This window comes from Atheta coriaria, unplaced genomic scaffold, assembly GCF_025399875.1.
Source record: "Atheta coriaria isolate IRGN ID8LTWV9N9 unplaced genomic scaffold, Caltech_Dcor_3.1 hic_scaffold_10_pilon, whole genome shotgun sequence".
NCBI classification, from domain to species: Eukaryota; Metazoa; Arthropoda; class Insecta; order Coleoptera; family Staphylinidae; genus Dalotia; species Dalotia coriaria.
The window spans coordinates 9,098,869-9,121,200 of NW_027045452.1; the positions used below are offsets into that span (position 1 = coordinate 9,098,869).

General features: G+C 34.5%; 1 protein-coding gene across 2 annotated transcripts in view; it reads right to left on the reverse strand.

Moving 5' to 3' along the window:
* Positions 1–315: 315 nt before the first annotated feature.
* GABA-B-R1 (gamma-aminobutyric acid type B receptor subunit 1) overlaps positions 316–22,332 on the reverse strand; it is an 86,183-nt gene continuing 64,166 nt past the window's right edge. Inside the window, exons 1-10 of one of the 2 annotated variants that reach the window (XM_065314240.1) lie at positions 16,871–16,980; positions 14,540–14,927; positions 9,997–10,281; positions 8,440–8,567; positions 7,905–8,046; positions 6,221–6,371; positions 5,237–5,486; positions 4,940–5,179; positions 4,503–4,865; positions 316–4,204 (exon numbers count right to left, since the gene is read on the reverse strand). In XM_065314240.1, coding sequence (XP_065170312.1) covers positions 3,929–4,204; positions 4,503–4,865; positions 4,940–5,179; positions 5,237–5,486; positions 6,221–6,371; positions 7,905–8,046; positions 8,440–8,567; positions 9,997–10,281; positions 14,540–14,819 — 2,115 coding nt within the window. In that variant the 5' untranslated portion in view covers positions 14,820–14,927; positions 16,871–16,980 and the 3' untranslated portion in view covers positions 316–3,928. Of the gene's footprint in view, positions 4,205–4,502; positions 4,866–4,939; positions 5,180–5,236; positions 5,487–6,220; positions 6,372–7,904; positions 8,047–8,439; positions 8,568–9,996; positions 10,282–14,539; positions 14,928–16,870; positions 16,981–22,332 lie in introns of those variants that run through there. The other variant, XM_065314239.1, reaches the window with a different exon arrangement.

The window sequence follows — 22,332 nt, forward strand, 5'->3', positions numbered from 1 at the left end:
TTTTCAAACACAAAATAATTTTTTACATTTTACGTGTTTAAACGTGGTAATAATGATTAAATATTATTAAAAATAATATTTTAATATTAATTTATAAGTGTTTTGATGTTTTTACCGCTTAAAAACTCTTTTTAAGTGAATTTTTATTTCTGTTGAAATCAATCGAGTTTAGACACCGTAGCGCCATCTGTATTCATTAACTCGAACTAAAATAATATATCTATTTAAAAAACACGAGTGTACAACGAAATAAAACGTTTAAAAACTAATAAAACAATGAAAAATCAATGTTTGCATGATAATAATACGCCAGAATTGTTGTACACTTATAATAATTTAATTTTTTTGTCACTTTCGTTTGTTTCAAATATTTTCACATATTTTGTTTTTGTTATTTTCATACAAGATCAGTTGTTTTTTTGGTTACTTTTGTTTTAGATTGTAAACTATTTGTTGCATTACTTCATTATACTTCATTATAAGTTTACAGCTGATTGGGTTCTGAACACATATATGCTTTGACCATCTCCGCCATCTTGAATAATAAGCCGTGTGTACACACATCCACCATCCACCGGATGTTCATCTCGTCGCTAAACCGCCGCCATTCCATCTCGGTATAGTTTTATTTAAGTATTTGTAGTTACTAATCATTATTAACATTATGTAAACAACAAGAAATGAATTCGGATGAAAACATGATGATTCTTCGCGATCTAAACACAAATCTCACGTACAGTGTGTTTTTAGTTCTCTACAGCACAACGCCGAAAACAACCACAGCGCCACCTCAAGGTCACTACGATGTTTTGAGCCATAACATGGTAGTGACACACGCGACGCCATCTTGTCTTGCGTTTCACAGAATTCAAAGTCTCGTTAACAACAAACACATTTATCGAAATTAGTACATCAACCATACGATTATTATACAGTGTGTTCACATTGTATTCTTGTATTGTTTTGTTTTTGTGCATAATAATTCGATGCATAAGAGATAATTTCACAGAGAGAGAAAAACGTCATTTATAGGTTATGAATTTTTGGTTGATTTACTAACTCTGCTAACAATTCGCTTAACCAAACGCATAGAAAACACAAAAACCGCAACAATTCGTAAACATCTGCCAACACACTATAGCTATAAACTTTATTTTACACAAAACTTAAACCACATGGTATGTTAGTTGTTATTTGCCACATATCTCGTTATAACCGGTGACTAAACATCTCATAACCTAGTTATTCATTACTTATCGTCGCTTACGTAATTAATTCAGTAATTAATCAGTTGCATTGTACACAGTTTTTTTGGTAATAATTAATAATATCACTAACCGATTATTTCTTATTACGTTTTGGCGCAAAAAATTCCCTAGATTATATACAAAGTGTTCAAAAACACAATTTTCACATAAAATCATTCAAACACTTTGTATATAAATATTTATGTACAATATATTTATAGATAACGTACACAACCATTTATTATCGTTTATCGATGAGTGTTAGAGTGTTAAATGTAATCATAGTTTATATAATGAGCAATCAAAACAAATTTTGCTTTGTTTTTAGGTTTTTTAAGGTTAGGTTGTCATATAATACGTTGATATCTCTAGCATGTTCAGTACACATCGTCACATTGTGTGTGAATGTGTATGTTTGGTTGCCTACGTTGATGTTCTGATGATGCTAAGGTAAGTTAGAGTCCTGTCTCTATCACAACATTTAGAATTGTTTTTTTTTTGTTGACATTCGCGAGTGATGTGTGGAATCATGGTTAAATTCGCGTTGCTCGCCGAATGTGAACGCACCCCAGTTGATTCAGATTTTTAGGTTATGGTTTGCCTCAATAAATTTGTACAATCTAATATAATATAATAAAAACCGAAAATCTTTCATTATTTAGTGTGTTGTGTTGTGTAATGTGATGTAAATTGAGCATTTTTGAATTTTATCTTCATGAAAATTCCAATATTAAACATAACCTATTATTCATAACCTAAAAGTGCACTCAACTTGTATTTTCTTCATTTTCTTGCGTTTGCTGTGTCTAAGCGCGCGCTGGAGTGCACTTTAGAGCGGTTATTACCACGTAATAAATTTATACAGTGTGTTCAAATCAAATTAACTTCGCGTTCCGCTTGAATTTCATTATGTTTACGAAATAATAAAATTCACATTAGGTTATGTTTATTAAGTTTGTGTGTGTTTTATATTTTAGGTTATGCTACGTTTTTTTTGGTTTGCATTATCTATGTCGTTGTGACGCGCAACAATTCTCGCTTCGTTTGTTTCGTTGCCATTGACGACGCTGCTTTAAATCAGCTCGTCGCGCGTATCTGTCGACAGAAAGAAGAAACAACAAGTTGTGTCATCCACTGCTTCACTCTCCGCTCCAAAAACTAAAGCACACACTGTCATCAAAAACCAAAACCACACACAACACGCTAAAAACACAAATGTTTTATGTTTTCATTATGTGTGTGTCAGTGTGTCATTGTGTGTGAATGTGAATAATCCACCAATCAGAGCGCCTACAGCAATCCAACTACAACGCAACTAGATATGCAGCATCTCGTTACAACATAAATTTTGAGGTTATGCTGGAGTTTATGTTATAACGAGATATAATGGCAAAACAAATATTCGTTGTCCTATAAATAATCAACTAATCATAATATAATTTATATAAGCAGCGTATTTCAACCTGAAGAGAGCAAGAAAACATAACCTCAAGATAATATCAGATATAACCTTGAAATTATTCAGTGTGTGTGTGTGTGTTATTGGATGGTAATTGATCTAAACATGCGATCCTTCAGCACTTTTATTTTATCTTCTTTCTGTGTATTAATAGCTTAAATTTTATTAATTCGACTTAATTAATAAACCGGAAAACCGGAAGTTGTGAAATAAAAGCCGGGAATGGGTTTTAAACGCCCCAAATGGGATCAAATTATTTAAAAATTAAGAAATATTGGATATTTAAAAACCGGAAAACCGGAAAAATAAAATAAAACTCATGCACTTTTATTTTATCTTCTTTCGGTGTATTAATACCATAAATTTTTGTAAATTCGACTTAATTAATAAACCGGAAAACCGGAAGTTTTGAAATAAAAGCCGGGAATGGGTTTTAAACTCCCCAAATGGACTAAAATTACTCAAAAATTATTAGTTAATTTATAAAGCGGAAAACCGGAAAATTAAAACATTCAACCAAAAATTAAAAATTATTTCAACCTGAAGAGAGCAAGAAAACATAACCTCAAGATAATATCAAATATAACCTTGAAATTATTCAGTGTGTGTGTATTATTGGATGGTAATTGATCTAAACATGCGTTTCGAATGAGTAATACTTGTCCTACGTCAAAAATGCTCAAGAGAATATCATAAGAAAATAAACCACATGCAGATTTTGACATTTTCGAAATTTTGTGTTTTCTTTACCTGCCGCGAGGGGGACAGAGATACAGAGAGAGTGGGGGTAGTAACAATTTGCAATTGTTATGATAGAACTAAGCCCATTTCACACCTACAAACACAGAGTCAATTAGCACACATGTCACACACAATAAAATCCACATCCGCCATTTTGTTTTTTCCGTCTCAGTATGAAATGAGCTGTCGCATACACTGTGTCCGTGATTGTGATTCTACACACAATATTTACAAAAAATTACACACGTAGATTGAATAATTTCGGTGTGAAGGTGCATACAGTGTGTTTTTAGTAAATATTTTTAATTTAAGGTTAAGGGCGAGTAATTGACGTATTTTATTTACGTTTCTGGTGAGGTTATGTGTCGGTGTGTGTGTGTGTGTATAGAGGGATTTGTCACTAGCAATATATTAACGGGTAAGGCATTGGTTGCAGGGTTATAGTTAGAGGTTATGTTGGGTTTTGTTATGAGGGCGTGGCTTAGAGATAGCTCTCGCTGAACTCGAAATCCGATTGGCTGCAGCGGCTCGAGCGCGTGTACACGGAGACGCAGCCGAATGCGCTGTCCGAGGTGCCGGCGTCCGTTATGAAATCGGCGACGATCAGATTGTCCTTACCTTGCGTTAGCGACGCACGCCCCGTGGGGCGGTCGCTGTCCGCCGAGGCGGAGACGCCGCTTACAGCGCCGCCCACTCCGCTGCCCTTCGACTCTTTTTCAGCGATGCGATCCTTCAGCACTTTTATTTTATCTTCTTTCTGTGTATTAATATCATAAATTTTGTTAATTCGACTTAATTAAGAAAGCGGAAAACCGGAAGTTGGGAAATAAAAGCCGGGAATAGGTTTTAAACACTCCCAATGGATTAAAATTAACAAAAAATTAAGAAATATTGGTTAATTAAAAACCGGAAAACCGGAAAATTATAATAAAACGCATGAAAACATCTTTAACTGCCCCCAATGGACTAAAATTACTTAAAATTAAAAATGATTGTTTAATTACCAAACCGGAAAACCGGAAAATTAAAACAAAAATTAAAAATTATTACTTTACCTGCGTGATTAATCTCTGCAGTTCTTCATTTTCATCCACAAGCTTCTGATACTTTTCCTCTTCCTCTTTCGACACGCCCACATCCGGATTGTATTTACTTTCCGCTTTATCCTTAGGATGTCGAATAACCTCAATGACCTTGGGTACGAATATGAGCGCCATGCTGAGGAAGCAGCAGAAAACAATGGCGAGTCCCACAAATGCATACGATGCGTCTTGTTGACTCGCAATCACCATGGTTACCGGCGCAGTAATTAAACATAAAATCACCACGTTGTAGATGGACATACCGACGTACCGCGAGTCGTTGATTTGCTTCACTTTGACAGAACGCGTTTCATATGCGAGGAACAAGCCGAATACCTGTCAAAATGTTGTCAAAATGTCAAAAATGTCATTTTTAGAGGTTATGTGATGATTTTAAGGTTAAAACCTACCAAAACAAGTCCTTTGTAGCCGTAAATCACCCCCAACCACACTGTATTGTTCTCACTCTCGCAGTGCTCCAGTTCCGGGCGGATTTTTGAATCGTCCGCGGCTGAAATTGGATCTTCAAGTGGGAATAACTCAACGCGACGTTGTAACGGATCATGGAGTTGCCACGCAAGCATGATAACAATGTCCAACACCAGTAGACCAGTCACCATCGAGTATAACTTCCAGGGTTGGACTGTTTTCTATAAAATTTACGCATAAAAACCCTAAAATATGACATTTTTTGAGGTTATACTTACCGTTTTAACCTTGGGATCGCTCTTGGCCTTGGTGGTGAGTCTGTGCACACGCCACACCTTGCTAAACATGGCGCCGTAGGAGAGTGTGAAGCCGAATGTGATCAGCCATGTTCGCGTCTGACACACGGAGGGGTAAGCTTCCGGGGCGACAAATCGCCCATCTAAACCCAGCAGATACACGCTGGTCAAGCAGACAATGACGCCGACCAGCATTATCGTGTTGCACACCGGATGCGATGATTGTATTACTCTGCAAATGCAAAAAACATGACATAACCTGAAAATTTCGTATTCGGCGCACTGTGCGCAAATATTTAATGTGTCGTAAACGTGCGTGAAACGCGTTACGTTCGGTGCGTGTCAGAAATGCCAATGTTTTGCTGCCTTCGAAAAACGGCACCCGAGAGGAATAATTAATGAAAAGACAAATTAATCGCAGCCAATCGTTTGTATACAACCCAAATTACAGTAAAATACAGTGCATTGAATCGAATACAATCATTGTATGCAACCAGAATTACAACTAAAGTTGTGGAGCATTGATTTGTATACAATCATTGTATGCAACCAGAATTACACGAAAAATAAACCAATGAATTGTATACAATCACTGTATGCAACCAGAATTACATCTAAACTGTGGGGCATTGATTTGTATACAATCATTGTATGCAACCAGAATTACACGAAAAATAAACCAATGAATTGTATACAATCACTGTATGCAACCAGAATTACATCTAAAGTTGTGGAGAATTGATTTGTGTACAATCATTGTATGCAACCAGAATTACACGAAAAATAAGCAAATGAATTGTATACAGTCATTGTAGGCAACCAGAATTACATCTAAAGTGTGGAGCATTGATTTGTATACAATCATTGTATGCAACCAGCATTACACGAAAAATAAACCAATGAATTGTATACAATGACTGTATGCAACCCAAAATACAGTTATTTTACGTTGTGGCATGTTTTTACCTTCTATGACTATTCCAGATGTTAAATATTATAAGGCCAATTGCGACTAAGATTCCTATACTCGAAATGATGCACATGCAGATGAAGAGCGGCAGCGAGACGGTTCGCAACACTTTGCGTATGATTGTTCGATCTTGAGGCACTTTACCACCTAGAAAACACATCAAAAAGAGGTTAGTTTACTTCAAAAGCTTATAACTTTTAAACCAATCATCAGAAATTACCAAACTTAGTCTTAAATTAAACCTACGTTAATAATCTATAAAATAAAATCATAAAAGTTTATATAATTTATTCCTAAGTTACGTTAAAACGTCTTTTTGTATCATAAATTATTCTGTTGCATGTTCAGTTGCATATTTATGAATGTCTTCATTCCGCGACTATCGGAAAACAATTTGGCAGTGATAACAAGCCGCCGACACTTGCCAACAACGTCAGAATCCAACTCGAACAAATTCCGCCAACCGCGCGCGAAGATAATTCGGTATAATTTCCTCGTTTATGCGAACCGCGCAAGAATAACGCGCGTGTTGATTATTTGGTTGCCTATATATCTCAGCGCACGCTATACGTGTATCCGTATAATCAGCAATTGTTTTCGCGTTGCTTTTTTTGTTTTCGCCCGTTTTATTAGTATTTTATTTCGGCCGAGGGAAAGTTTGCGTCTTCGCGTGTGTCTCATCGATGAATAATAATGAGATCCGCAAGCGCCGGTGTGTGGCGTGCGAAAATAAACGAATATAAAAGCGAATCGCCCCCCGAAAGAAATAAGAAATAAAAATGGCGATGTGCTTTTGTCGCATCGTGATCGGCTCGGAATATAAATCGGTGTCGACATCTAAACTACGTTCTTCAACTGCTTTTTTTGTTGTTTTTTATGCGGAGAAAAAAGAAAATAAGGCAATTTTATATGAATCAACAGAAAATACAAGTTTTTTAGTATTTATGCAATAAATTGGGTTTATTTGTATGAAAATTGAAGAATAATTTAATAAAATGCATAAATAATAATGAAATGTGTTGTTTTATGGCGTAATTATAAAGAATTGAATGAAAAAACGAATAATTTTAATGTAAAATGCAAAAAAATGCATTCCAGCGCCATCTGTGCGGAAATTTCTAAAGTATATGGAAATGTGTCGCATAGATGGCGCTACAATGCAGTTTTTAACTAAAAATAAACTATATATGCTTCCCAAATCACAATTTTAATAAAATTAACCTTATTTAATGCAAAAAACAACAAAATAACCTCAAAACATCAAAAATTACCTCCAAAAACACAAAAAACAAGTATATTTATATGAAAATTGAAGAATAATTTAATAAAATGCTAAAATAATAATGAAATTTGTTGTTTTACTTCATAATTATAAAGAATTCAACGAAAAAACGAATAATTTTGATGTAAAATGCAAATAAATGCATTCCAGCGCCACCTATACGCAAATTTTAGAAGTATATGAAAATATGTCGCATAGATGGCGCTACAATGCAGTTTTAAACTAGAAATAAACTATATATGCTTTCCAAATCACAATTTGAATAAAATTAACCTTATTAAATGCAAAAAACACCAAAATAACCTCAAAACACAAAAATTACATCCAAAAACACATAAAACAAATATAATTCATGTAATTTTTCATAAAATTCGTTAATAAATTGACTTTTTGCTTACCACTCCAGACTTCCCTGTCGAACCATGTGAGATTGTCCGCCTGCGTGTCATAGTATCCCAGGACGATGTAATTCCCGTTGATAACTTGCTCGATCTGCGTGAGCGCAATGCGGTCACCTTGAGAACTGAACGCAACAAAACCCTAAACACAGCAGAAAAAAAAACACATCCCCACATTAAAATAATTTCATACGTACACGAATGCAAATGACACATTCTTTTTTCCACACTACGCGCATCGGCGTGTGTTTTTAATGTAAATACGTAAATACGTCAAGATTTATGTTTGTGCATGACAAAATGAAAGCGCAAGATAAATATTCCGGCGGACAAGAATGGAAATGTGCAAGTTGCGAGGAAATTTATAGTATAGATAAATAGTACGCGAAGCTGAACTGTAATAAAACGTGTATGAAACGCTCAAAAAGAGAATTTATGTATGTGCGGAGGGTAGCTAACAGTCGCAAACACGTTTTTTTCAGGTTATGTTTCAATTTAATAGCTTTAAATGGTTAAAATGAGGAATAGCACTTACGGAAACTCCTAAAAATTGTGTAGAATTGATCGCTGAGTAAATATCGTCGGCGATTTCCTTATTGTTGTAGTTGAAGTCTTTGAGGCTTTTGCCGTATTTGTGCAAACGGTCCATTGTCTTGTTGAATGCTGCAACACGCAAGCATTTGCATATTGTATAAACATGTATATTTGGTTGCCTATAGTCACATAAACATCTCTGTTAGTTTTACGTGTATACATGGTTGCCTAGAGTTGTTAGTTTAAAAGTGACAGCGTAAAAAGTTAAAATTATGTTTGTAAACCACTTAGAAACTCTTTTAAACTAAAAATTCAGTGTGTTTAATGTGATTAATCATTAATTTAACCATAAAAATCTTATTTCCGTAAATTTTCCATACTAAAATCATAAGTCTGTCATTTTTAACATGTATATATGGTTGCCTATAGTCACATAAACATCTCTGTTAGTTTTACGTGTATATATGGTTGCCTAGAGTTGACACTTTAAAAGTGACAGCGTAATAAGTTAAAATTTTGTTTCTTAACCACTTAGACCACTTAACCATTTAAAAAGGTAAAAATTCTGTGTGTTTAATGTGATTATTCATTAATTTAACCATAAAAACCTTATTTTCGTAAACTTTCCATATTAAAATCATAAGTCTGTCATTTTTGACATGTATATATGGTTGCCTATAGTCACATAAACATCTCTGTTACTTTTACGTGTATACATGGTTGCCTAGAGTTGACACTTTAAAAGTGACAGCATAATAAGTTAAAATTTTGTTTGTTAACCATTTAAACCACTTAACCTCTTAAAAAACTAAAAATTCAGTGTGTTTAATGTGATTAATCGTTAATTTAACCATAAAAACCTTATTTCCGTAAATTTTATTTCCTAACTTAGTAAATTAGTAAGTTTGACATGTATATATGGTTGCCTATAGTCACATAAAAATTGACATGTTTAAAACTTTAAAAATTCTTCTTTAAAACTAAAAATACAGTGTGTTCAGAGTGATTACTGCCTAATTTAACGATAAAAGCCCTATTTCCGTCCACCTACCACGCAAAACTCGCATTCCTCCAGTTGTAGGCGTTGTTTGTTCGAAAGTAAAGTGCAAGCGCAAAAGCTCGCCCGGAAAATACACGATTACGGCATCGAATCGCGCTGAGTGCTCACACGAGTAAACATTCCGCCGCGTGCCGAACGCAAATCGATGTTTGGCGCAACCAGAACACAAGAACATCGCGTACACAAATATACAAGTACATCATCACACATTCACACAGCCCGTCGGACATGAGTCGCAAGTACAAGTACACAAATGCTAAGTAACGAACGCGCTCCGGGTGTTTCCGGCTTCCGGTGTGTGCGAAACTAGCTGGAGAGTATTATTTAAAAGAAAAACAACACACGCGCGGTAAACATAAACCACTACAACAAAAAAAACATAAAAAGTAAAAAATGGCCGCTTTGATGTAACATAACCTTAAATAACCTCGAATTCAATTAATTAAGCGGTGTTGTTGTTGATTTAGTCAATTTCTGTTTGTTAAATAGTTGTTTTACCTAAAGCAACCGACCATACGGCGTCGTACGCCAGCGGGGCTTCTTGATAACCTTCAGGAAAGCGCTGGTTATCAATGTCGTAGCCCTCCTTGCGTAGTACGTCGTTCAGCCGCAGCCGGAAGTCCTCCGACGTCATGCCTGAAATGGTGCGCTCGTTGAGGTTCTGGTTCCACATGAGCGCCTCGGTGGTGATGTGCCCTTCGGCCGCCTTGCGCATCTGCTCCACGGTGCAGTCGATTCCCTCCTTCTCGAGATTCACTTCGAACCAATTATCTTCGTACCATCCTGCACACGCACGTTTAACAAAAACATCAAATTAGATATCGTATGGATAAGCAGCTAGCATTGCGTGCGGGGTAGACATTTAGAATGTAGGCAACACATATTGCACACAGGAGAATTATTATAAGATAATAAATTGAGTTAATAAATGATATAGAAATGATATGATAATCTATATATATAAAAATGAATTGCTGTTCGTTAGTCTCGCTAAAACTCGAGAACGGCTGAACGGATTTATCTTATCTTGGTCTTGAATTATTCGTGGAGGACTAGGGAAGGTTTAAAAGGTGAGAAAAATTCGAATAATTGCCGGGAAAATCCTCAAAACAGCTCTTTTCTATAGAATAAAATTTGACATTGAGATTCAATCATAGTTATAGTTAAATAGTTGAATTCGAGATGGCGCGCTGAAGTGCATTATTGACAAAACTTTATATAATTAATTTCTTTGAATTAAAATTGCTAATCTTATTGATAGAATTGACTCTTACTACGAGTATGTCTAGAACAAGAGAGTAATAACGAATTACATTTTTATTAAACACTGCCGGAACAAAGTCGCGGGCAACAGCTAGTAGTTAATATAGAAAATGGAATGAGAAATTGTTTTCGAAGACACTGTATGCAACCAGTTGTGCGTATAGTGTGTTATTTTATATGAATTTACAAAAATACAAGTTTTGTTGCTATTTATGCATTAAATTATGTTTATTTACATAATAATTATGTATATTGCATAAATAATAATAAATTTTGTGATTTTTTGTTGTAATTATAAAGAATTTAGCGAAAAAATTGATTTTTTGATGTCAAAATGTAAATAAACAGATTCCAGCGCCACCTATGCTCAAATTTAATAACTATATTGACATATATTGGATAGATAGCAATACAATGATGTTTTTAATTGAAAATAAACTATTTCGGCTCTTCAAATCGCGATTTTACGAAAATTTCGCTAAGAAACCTAATGTGAATGTTAAGATATTAATTTAGGTTATTAAATGATGTCGTTTGATGTGATAATAGACAAGTTAATATAAAATAAGAATAAAAGTGGTTCCACGCGACACCGTAGGCAACCAGTTCAACACACATTGTGGCAAATAACGGTTGTAATTTGGGCAAAGTGCGCCGCCATTTTCCACGCGATTTAATTCATTCAGACGCCATCTTGAACTATCCCGTGGAACGTTTTCGCTTTCATCTTTTATTTCATTTCGCGCGTTCCGCTTCGTTTTCGTTTCTTTTCTTGCTCGACAAACGAAAAAAAAGAAGAGAAGTGACCCTGCGAGTGTATTAACGAAGTCACATCTAATAGAAAATGCTCTTGGATGTCTCCCGGCCAGAAGAATACACCGAGTGTTGTTAAAAATCAAAAAATTTAAAAATAATCGGAAATTAACAATAAAACACACAAAGTGTTTAAAAAAGATGTTAATTTTATAGATAATTAAACACTTTGTATGTAATCAAGTAAGTCAACGTTAGCACAACGTCTGTTATCATTAAAAGCAATCGCTTTTGTGCTGTGCAGCAGTAAAGACGCGAAAAAAGAAGAGATTGAAAGTCAAAAGCAAAACAAAAAGGCGACTGCGCTTTTGGCGCGCGTTTTACCAAAGACCCAAGAGGAAAGACGAAAAAAACGCCTATTAGTCGCGAACACAAAAGAGGCGCGCTGTTAATTGACACCTCTTTCATTAGAATCATTTGATTGGACACTTTTTCAACCTTAAAAGAGAACAGTCGGTGTATTACTGGTTGCCTATAGTGTACCAACACATTTTCAACCATGTTTCACATGTTACAGTTTGCAAATATCTCGTAAACTAAAAGAGATAAGAAGGTCAAATCGTAGACGCTTAACCTAAGGAACATTCTCTACAAGATAGGCTAGTTAAAATCGAAATCTAAGAGATGAAATTTTTGGTCTTAAGAAAAAATCGTCAAGGGGGGGGTGCTTGATACTTTTTTTCAACGATTTTCAATAATTAATATCTTCTAAACTAAAAGAGATAGCAACCTGCGGATTGTAGATTACGGAAGAATGAATAATTCTCTATCAGATAGGAATTTAAAATTATTTAATTTCAAAGAGTAAAAGGTCGAAAAATGCGACTAAAAGTGCTGAAAAGAGACATTTTTCAATTTTTGAGCATTTTCTTCAATTGTGAATATCTCGTAAACTAAAAGAGATTAGAAGGTCAAATCGTAGGCGCTTAACCTACGGAACCTGCTCTACAAGATAGGCTAGTTAAAATCGAAATCTAAGAGATGAAATTTTCATTCTTAAGACAAAATCGTCAAGGGGGGGTGCTTGATCCTTTTTTTCGACGATTTTCAATAATTAATATCATCTAAACTAAAAGAGATAGCATCCAGCGGATCGTAGATTACGGAAAAATGAATAATTCTCTATCAGATAGGAATTTAAAATAATTCGATTTCAAAGAGTAAAAGGTCGAAAAACGCCGCTAAAAGTGCTGAAAAGTGACATTTTTCAATTTTTGAGCATTTTCTTCAATTGTGAATATCTCGTAAACTAAAAGAGATTAGAAGGTCAAATCGTAGGCGCTTAACCTACGGAACCTGCTCTACAAGATAGGCTAGTTAAAATCGAAATCTAAGAGATGAAATTTTCATTCTTAAGACAAAATCGTCAAGGGGGGGTGCTTGATCCTTTTTTTCGACGATTTTCAATAATTAATATCATCTAAACTAAAAGAGATAGCAACCAGCGGATTGTAGATTACGGAAGAAAGAATAATTCTCTATCAGATAGGAATTTAAAATTATTTAATTTCAAAGAGTAAAAGGTCGAAAAATGCGACTAAAAGTGCTGAAAAGAGACATTTTTCAATTTTTGAGCATTTTCTTCAATTGTGAATATCTCGTAAACTAAAAGAGATTAGAAGGTCAAATCGTAGGCGCTTAACCTACGGAACCTGCTCTACAAGATAGGCTAGTTAAAATCGAAATCTAAGAGATGAAATTTTCATTCTTAAGACAAAATCGTCAAGGGGGGGTGCTTGATCCTTTTTTTCGACGATTTTCAATAATTAATATCTTTTAAACTAAAAGAGATAGCAACCAGCGGATTGCAGATTACGGAAGAATGAGTAATTCTCTATCAGATAGGAATTTAAAATTATTTAATTTCAAAGAGTAATAGGTCGAAAAATGCCGCTAAAAGTGCTAAAAAGTGACATTTTTCAATTTTTGAGCATTTTCTTCAATTGTGAATATCTCGTAAACTAAAAGAGATAAGAAGGTCAAATCGTAGACGCTTAATCTACGGAACTTTCTCTACAAGATAGGCTAGTTAAAATCGGAATCTAAGAGATGAAATTTTTGGTCTTAAGAAAAAATCGTCAAGGGGGGTGCTTGATACTTTTTTTCGACGATTTTCAATAATTAATATCTTCTAAACAAAAAGAGATAGCCACCAGCGGATTATAGATTACGGAAGAATGAAAAATTCTCTATCAGATAGGAATTTAAAATTATTTAATTTCAAAGAGTAATAGGTCAAAAAACGCCGCTAAAAGTGCTAAAAAATGACATTTTTCAATTTTTGAGCATTTTCTTCAATTGTTAATATCTCGTAAACTAAAAGAGATAAGAAGGTCAAATCGTAGGCGCTTAACCTACGGAACCTGCTCTACAAGATAGGCTAGTTAAAATCGAAATGTAAGAGATGAAATTTTCAGTCTTAAGAAAAAATCGTCAAGGGGGGTGCTTGATACTTTTTTTCGACGATTTTCAATAATTAATATCTTCTAAACTAAAAGCGATAGCAACCAACGAATTACTGTGTATGATAGATTGAATAATTCTCTATCAGATATAAATTTAAACTTATTTAATTTCAAAGAGTAATAGGTCGAAAAATGCCGCTAAAAGTGCTAAAAAGTGACATTTTTCAATTTTTGAGCATTTTCTTCAATTGTGAATATCTCATAAACTAAAAGAGATAAAAAGGAACGGATCGCGGCGTCTTAATCTACGTAAAATTCTCTATCTTCCGAACAAAGGGAGATAGAAATCAGCGAATTGTAGATAATGATTATTACGTGCTGACGATACTTCTAATGGTCTTGATTTGCAATGGTTTTAATAAAGTATCGTTTTCAAAACAATAACTTGTGAGGGGATAGCGTACAGTAAGTGTATACTTTACTTCGCGTATTCTTACATTCTAAACATATAAGAAAAGTTGCATGCAGTAAACAATCAAGTTATTTTGTTTTGTACTCACCGATAAAATACCAAACATAAGATCGTCCGTACAGGTTCTGTTTGTACATCTCGCACAGCACGCGGCGCGCAGCAACAACGTAAAACAATCCAACGATGACTCTCGCGTCCTGCCGGCGTAGATTACGCACCGCATCAGTTGGATCCGTCATAAAACTCTGCCGCGTGACAATTTCTATGCCTGCTTCAGTGCAGCGTGCTTCCAGATCTTCCACGGTTGAAATAAATACTTCTTCTGCTTGCTGTAGAATAGCGACGCGTGACCATCCGAACTTTTTCATCAACTTGATGCGTGTTGGGTTGTGCACTGTCGCTGACGGATGCGTGCGGAATAATGTCGGGAATCGTTGTCTGTCAGATAGCGCAGGCGAACTTGCGCCGTAGCACAGCTGTCAAAAAAACAACATAGCATGAAATCATATCCCCACATGTGTAATCCCTACTAATATTATAAATGCGAAAGTCCTGATGTTTGTTACACTTTGACGCAAAAACTACTTAACCGATCATCATGAAAATTTGTACACATATTTTTAGTGGTCCCCGAAAGGTTATAGGCTACTTTTTATTTAATAAAAAAATTATTTTTTAAATAAAATAAAGAAATTGTTTAGCCAATAATTCCTCTGCATCTGGCTATTTGACTACTTTAACGCCATCTAGCATTCCAGAAATGAAGCTCAAACCTAAGTACTATAGTACCATCACACTGTATTATCACACTGTATTACCGACAGCTACGTCAACATCAAATCCAATTGACTACACTATGGAGACTGTACACTATACTTCCATGGACTATACTTTCAGCCATTTTAAACTTCCCGCCATTCTACTTCATTGTTACTTCTTCTGTGATTACAGACGCGTACGGAAGCAACTTGATTATTTTAGATATTCGCGAGCGAAGCCGCGAGTTAGGCTAGTGTTTAATATAGGTAACTAAATGTACAAAGTTTAATAATACGTATTTTGACGAAATTTGTTTTGTGTGATTTTCTGTATGAAAAATGTAGTTGGGCAACTTTTGCACTTTCGGCTGTATTACATTTCCATGCGAATATGCGCTTGTGATTCGTGCACGTTGGAAACTCGTGGAAATATTAGCAAAAAAGCGCTCGTGCTGTGAGTACGCGAGTAGATTGTGTTGCATACACGCAGAACACGAGTGGGGTATTCACTGTACGGCGGTTTGGTGTGTAGTGTGCGGTATGCATTATACATTATTTGCTTTTTTCGCGTTTGGCGTTCGCGTGCGGCGCGACGCGCGATGGCAATTTGAATAATACGAAATTGGCGCATTTGCATTCGCGAAATATTCGCCGAAAAATCGCGAAATAAACACATACACAGCGGTAGCTCATAAAAAGACCACTAAAACTGGTATTTTAACAAAATTTTTGTGTTTTTACACAAAAAACTTGAAATTTCAGCAAAAATCGTAAAATTTTCATTGAAAAACAGTATTCTGTACAAAAACTTAATTTTATTTTATTCTGCATAAGAAAGAAAACAAACGTAATTAAGACGACGCCTTCATCTTGAGTTTATTCAACCGCCAGGAGAAAAACACGAACGAATTACAAACTACGGAAACGCAGAGTTTATATAAAAATGGTGCAAATAAAATTACAGGAAAACTGCGCGTAGATAAAATGAACGTAAAAACTATCTCGACAGTTAAATAAGTAGAAACTTATGAATAATAATAAGCAGAGTAGACTACGTGGCGCTAAATATTTCATCGTCTTAGCAGGAAAACGCGGAGTTCTTTCCGTGTTAGTGAAACGGCAGCGTCGAGAAAAACAAACTTTTCACATTTAAATGTTGCGCATTTAATTCTTTTAAATCGTCTTAAAACATTCGCTATTTTTAAAACAACTTGGGTACATTAAACTAAATTAAAAATTAAAATGCAGACCATATTTTAGATATTAATTTTTTTTTAAATAAAAAAAAAAAGAAAAATTAAGAAATTTAGCGTTTTTCGAGCGTTATTTTAAGACATTTAGAGTTTATACAGAGGGTTGTAGTTGGGAAAAATTAAAGTAGGGTTAATAAGCTATGATTTACAAAAAAGAAAAGTAAAATATTATAAGCAGTTTAAGAGATACAGAGTGTTTTAAAAACATGTTTTATTATGGTGAAAATTTTTGTTTATATTTTGACGCAATTTAAACTATATTTATGGTAAATTAATAAACTCAAAATAGTATGCAAATGATAAAGAAACTAATTAGCTACAAAACTACCCAAACAAAATTAAAATATCTTTATTACTTTAAAAGTTATCACGTTTTTAGTAAACCAACTTGAAAACTAATCTTTTTACCTAAACTATAGTCAACCAATAATACACAAAATAGCCACCATTAACCAGCTCCGTATAAAAAACCACTTCACATGTAACAAATTGTTACAAATCACTTTAATCAATCCAAAATATAAAGTTTACGTACTCACATCGCGTATTCTATTGAATTTTATTTACAAACCGATAACAAACGCGGCAAAATTGACGAAATTGACGACAACAAGCAGCAAATCACAAACTCCCGAAACTCCCAAACAACCAAACTGTATCGTACTTACATCCAACGACAACAACAAGCACAAGCACGAGCACAACCGGCGACGACAGCATCGAATCGATTCGATGAAATAGAAACTTAAACTTTGCTGCCTCGTTTAAACTTTAAAACTCCCTGGGTGACAAAATATGAAATATAAAAACATACAATGTGTTCAAAGGAAATAAAAAATAAATAAAAACAAATTTATCACATCAAAAACATATTTTTTATAAAAAAAAACTTCGAACACATTGTATGTACAATTTTTTTTTAAAACATACAATGTGTTCAAAGAACAAAAAAATTAAAACTAAATTTATCTCAAGTTAAATAAAACTTTTACTTATTTTCAGAAAATTTTTCCCTTTGAACACATTGTATATCCAAAAGTTTAAGTACTCTTGGCCGGTTTTCTTCACTAATGCAAATTGAAAAGTATCTCCTCGTCTCGTCGATGATGGTGGGCCGGGTTCTTGCTTGCGCGCTAAGGCATTCTGCCAATATTTACATTTCCTACGCGACTCGTGATTTTATTCAATATTTATGCGGTCGACTGCGAGAGCCGCGATTGTGACTTATTGACTTATAGATGCGCGACTCCAACCATGCTCCCCGATCGGCACTCGCAAAAATAAACCACACGCAGCAAAATAAGACGTCTCGGACGTATTATAAATAAAACACGCCGAGAATAATGGAAAGCGTGACGAGCATCAACACAAAATAAAAAAAAAAATACATAATATTTCCAGCGACATTTTCAATTTTCCACCAAATCGAAACTAAATATTGAACTTATCACTCACAAAAGATAAGCATATATTTTATATTTAATGCGCATGCGGATGTTTTTGCTAGTTAACATGTTTCCACTCTTAATTAGATGATACACACAATTCCGGTTAAAGTTATTTTGGAAACGTTAAACCGAAACTTTCGCCATTCGAAGTATGAAAAGCGTTTGAAGCTGCAGCGCCTGAAGTTAGGCTTCTCTATTCTCGTGGGTTGCGTCGGTAACGTCGGTCGCGAATAGCAAACCGAAAATAACTTCATTATCGTCGCTAGATTAGTTTAGTTTCGCTCGGCGCGAAATTAAATTCAATTAGTGCGCACGCGCCACGGCAACACGCCAATGATACAGTGTGTTACAATTTAAATTAGTATTCTCTTATTTTTTGTGTGCAGTTGAATTATTTGATTATGTAACAAAACGTCCGCTATACGTAATTTAGGTTAACTAGCGCCATCTGGTGGTGAATACCTAAACTCATCAATATAGGCGTGGTTTCCTTTAAAATGTCAAAAGCTGAGTAAATAACAACGAAATTTTAGGTTTAATCAATACGTAAGCGTGAATTGTTACATTAAAACAATGAAATACGACCGTTACTTGAATTACCACAATGTTCACTTCACGCTTGCGAGAATATTTACATTTAATATCGCGAAACGAAACGCTTAGGGCCTTTGCAGACGCCGAAATTTTCACTTTTTGCTCTGTGTTCGTCTTCCAACCGGAAACTTTACTAATTTTAGGTTTAATTGTTGAAATATAAGCATTTGTACAATTAAAATTATTTTTTATGTAAATTTAACCTCAAAAATACGATAAAAATATAGTTTTTTATTTATTTGTGGGGATATTTAATTATTTTAACATTTTGTGGTGTGGATTATTCAAATTGTTTGCGTATGTAGCAATAAGCTATACAAATGCAACTAATTCAAAAAGTTGCACCGCGCGGATGTTATTTCGGTGCGCTGTTAATTAAAACTAAAACGTTTGAAAGGCCACGGGCGGCGAACACAAAATTATTGCGTAATTAAAAATTTATTCCCACAGGAATTAATTCGGAGGATTTATTTTATTTTTATCGCGCATGTGTAGTTGAATTTTAAGTTAACGTACAAAATAATATTGTTCAAATGTAAAAATAAAAAAAATTAAAACCGGAAAACCGGAAATATGTCTCAAACAAATGAAAATATCTCAAAACGTAAAGAAAATCAAAAATAAAAATTCCGGAAAACCGGAAGTGACCGGAAATAACTTGAATATGTACACATTTAATCTCCGGATGTCAAAAAACCTTAAAAAACTCAAAATTAAATGTAAAAATAATTTTTAACCTAAAAAATGAGGTTATATTCACTTTTTTGGTTAAATAAGCCCCGCCCACTAAATAATTCTCAATGGGCGGAGCATAAAAACACAAAAATAATTTTTTTATGCTCAAAATTATTTTAATAATTCATTTATCCCGAATAACTAAGTATCATAATCTTTACGACTTGCCCAAAATCCTTCAGGACTTCATTCCGGTCTTAACTTCAATTCTCTCTCCACTCGCCGCTGGGATAATACTAATAAAGATCATAGCGATAAAGATAATGATAATAATCATGACATCACTTCATGAATATCTACGACTGTTAACACTCGAGGCAAACAGCGAAAAAATATGAGGATAATATCGTTTACGAAGGATAAGACGCGTTAAATGACATCATGAATAGACAAGACTTAATTTCGGCCGCCGATTTGAATTATGAAGGTCCTGCGGATAATAATTCCGGCCGGCGCGTTCTCCAGACGCTCGTTTATGCGCGACGCAGTTTCGTCCTTGAGTCCTTTGCGCCTCGGACGGCGGCGATAATGCTGCAACACTCGTCGCAACAATGCAGACGCGGATAGGATAAGTAATTCAGTAATTATTGACCTCAAGGGGCGTATAACCTTAGAGTACATATTTTTGGCCACGCCCATGTGAATTATCCAGTGGGCGGGGCAAAAATACGAAAATTATTAAAATAACCTCAATATTTCTAAAAAAATTAAAAATTTTGTTTTATTTTTTGTTATTTTTAATTTTTTGTTGTTTTAAATTTTATTTCCGGCGTACTTCCGGTTTTCCGGTATGTGTGGTTCATAATTTTGTTTGCGTTTCGAGACTTTAGCGTTCGTTTGGTGTATACTTCCGGTTTTCCGGTTTTTAAGCATGCATATTCGCATGTTAATTAAAACCGGGGTGTGCTTGCCACGTCCTTTGATAACTAAATCAATATTAACACGGAACGTCATGAGTACATATTCACGTGCAAAAAAGCACAGGGCCGGATTAATTTTTTTTGAGTTTTTGAACTAATTAGTATAATTAAGCAGTGAAAGATTTAAAAGTCAATAATTTAATTAGCAATAAGTGTGTTTATTAGGAATGGAAAGTTTCCGGGTGGGAATAAAGTCGGAAAAGTGTCAAAACAATCATCAAAGTGTCACAAACGCACAGCGTGAGTTTAATTAATTTCAATTAGCGTTAATTTACGCAGAATTTGCGAAATACGCGAAATTTTCAGCCAAAGACAACATTTCCCCAGGATAATTGTTAATTAAATACGCATAACTTAAAAATTATTGCCGTAGGCACTTGGAGAATATCTAAAAATTAATTTTTATATATTTTTTTGTGATTTTAGGCTATTTTTGAGTAAATTTTTGTAACAAAAACATCAATAACTCTAAAACTATGAGTCATATGTTAATGAAAATTTCAGGCCTTATGTATAAAGATAAAATACAGGATGTGACTTAAAATCAATTTTCGGTGATATATAGTTAGAGAAATTTTAGCAAAAATGTATCAAAAATTCGCCTGAATAGTTTTTTAACCAAATTTTTGGAATAAAAAACGCAATAACTCAAAAACTATGTGTTGAATCTTAATGAAATTTTCAGGACTTATGTATAAAGATAAAATACAGGACACGACTTAAAATCATTTTCTTGTGATTTATAGTTTGGGAAATATTAGGTAGAATTTACAAAAAATTTAGAAAAACTATTTTTTTGTGCGAATTTTTGAAACAAAAAATTCAATAACTCGATAACCATAACTCACATCTTAATGAAATTCTCAGGTCTTATGTACAATGTTAAAATACAGGTGGTGACTTAAAATCATTTTCTATAAAATTTTTTTCTGATTTTTCTTTGTTTTTTTTTAGGCACAGAAATCTTCGACATCTTGGATTTCTTGGTTGGCTTTTCGGTGAGCGTTTGTTTGGACGGTTAGTTTCTCGCGTCGTGGCGTTTTCCGAATCGCTTAATTAGAAAACTTTTCGCGTTTCTCGTCCTGACTGGCGAATATCAGTTTGTTCGACTCGTCGTCTACTTTATATTTTCGAACCGCGATCAGCGGCGAGAGTTTTGTTCGAAACTCGAAACTAAAAGTAAAAGGCTTCCGCTGCTCGGAGGTGGAGGAACAGAGGAGAAGAGACGCGGCAGGCAAGTGAGGGAAATTATCCCAAGGACGAGGCGGCGGCGAACAAAGGCAAAGTGTAAGAAAAGTCGAATAAAGTCGAGCGAGTGAAGAAAAATAAGAGATTCTCGGCCAATATTTGATTTCGAGGGGAGGCTAATTTATACAGGGCCCAAAAATATATAGGGTAGAGAAGTAAATTCAATTTTTGACGCGCATGCGCAAATTACTTATGTAAAAATTAAAAATTTTCTTTTTTTTAGCAAAAACTTAGTTTTTCTTGAAACTTTTCAAGCACATGCACATGCGCATTAAAAACATGACTTAAGTCGATTTCATAATCATTTCAGTTCTGTACGGTTAAAAATTCAAAAAATTCAGTCAATATTTCCTTCAGAAAACAAAAATAAATAAAAATCAACTTAAGTCAGGTTTTAACGCGCATGCGCACTTTACTTAAGTAAAATAAACAAATTCTCAGTATAATATTATACAAATATTAATTTTACTCAGGCTTTTATACATCTACACTAATTATTTTTTAAGTAATCAAAGGAAAATTAACAAAATTTCAATTTATTCACGTGAAAAATGAAGAATTTCAATTAAATTTTCAATTATTTTAGTTGTCTAGATCGAGTTGTAGTTTATTTCGCATTTATTCCACAATTTGTGTTTTTCTGATTTCTAATTAACTTTGTGCGCAAAGCTCGATGCCTTTAATGTGTTCCAGCGTCGCGGAAAACACGTTTCAATTATGTCCTCGGCACCGCACCGCGCGTCCGCGCCCTTTTGCCATTTAATTTTAATTCACTCCCGGCGCGCCGTTCGCGCTGAATTTCGATTCGCAGCGCTCGCCTCGCCTCGTACGACATATTTTCCAATTAACATTGTGAGATTGCAGCGACTTCCGCGCCTCACAATCTTTCAAAAGGTGTTTTCAAGATGTTAGCGGTTTAGCATCT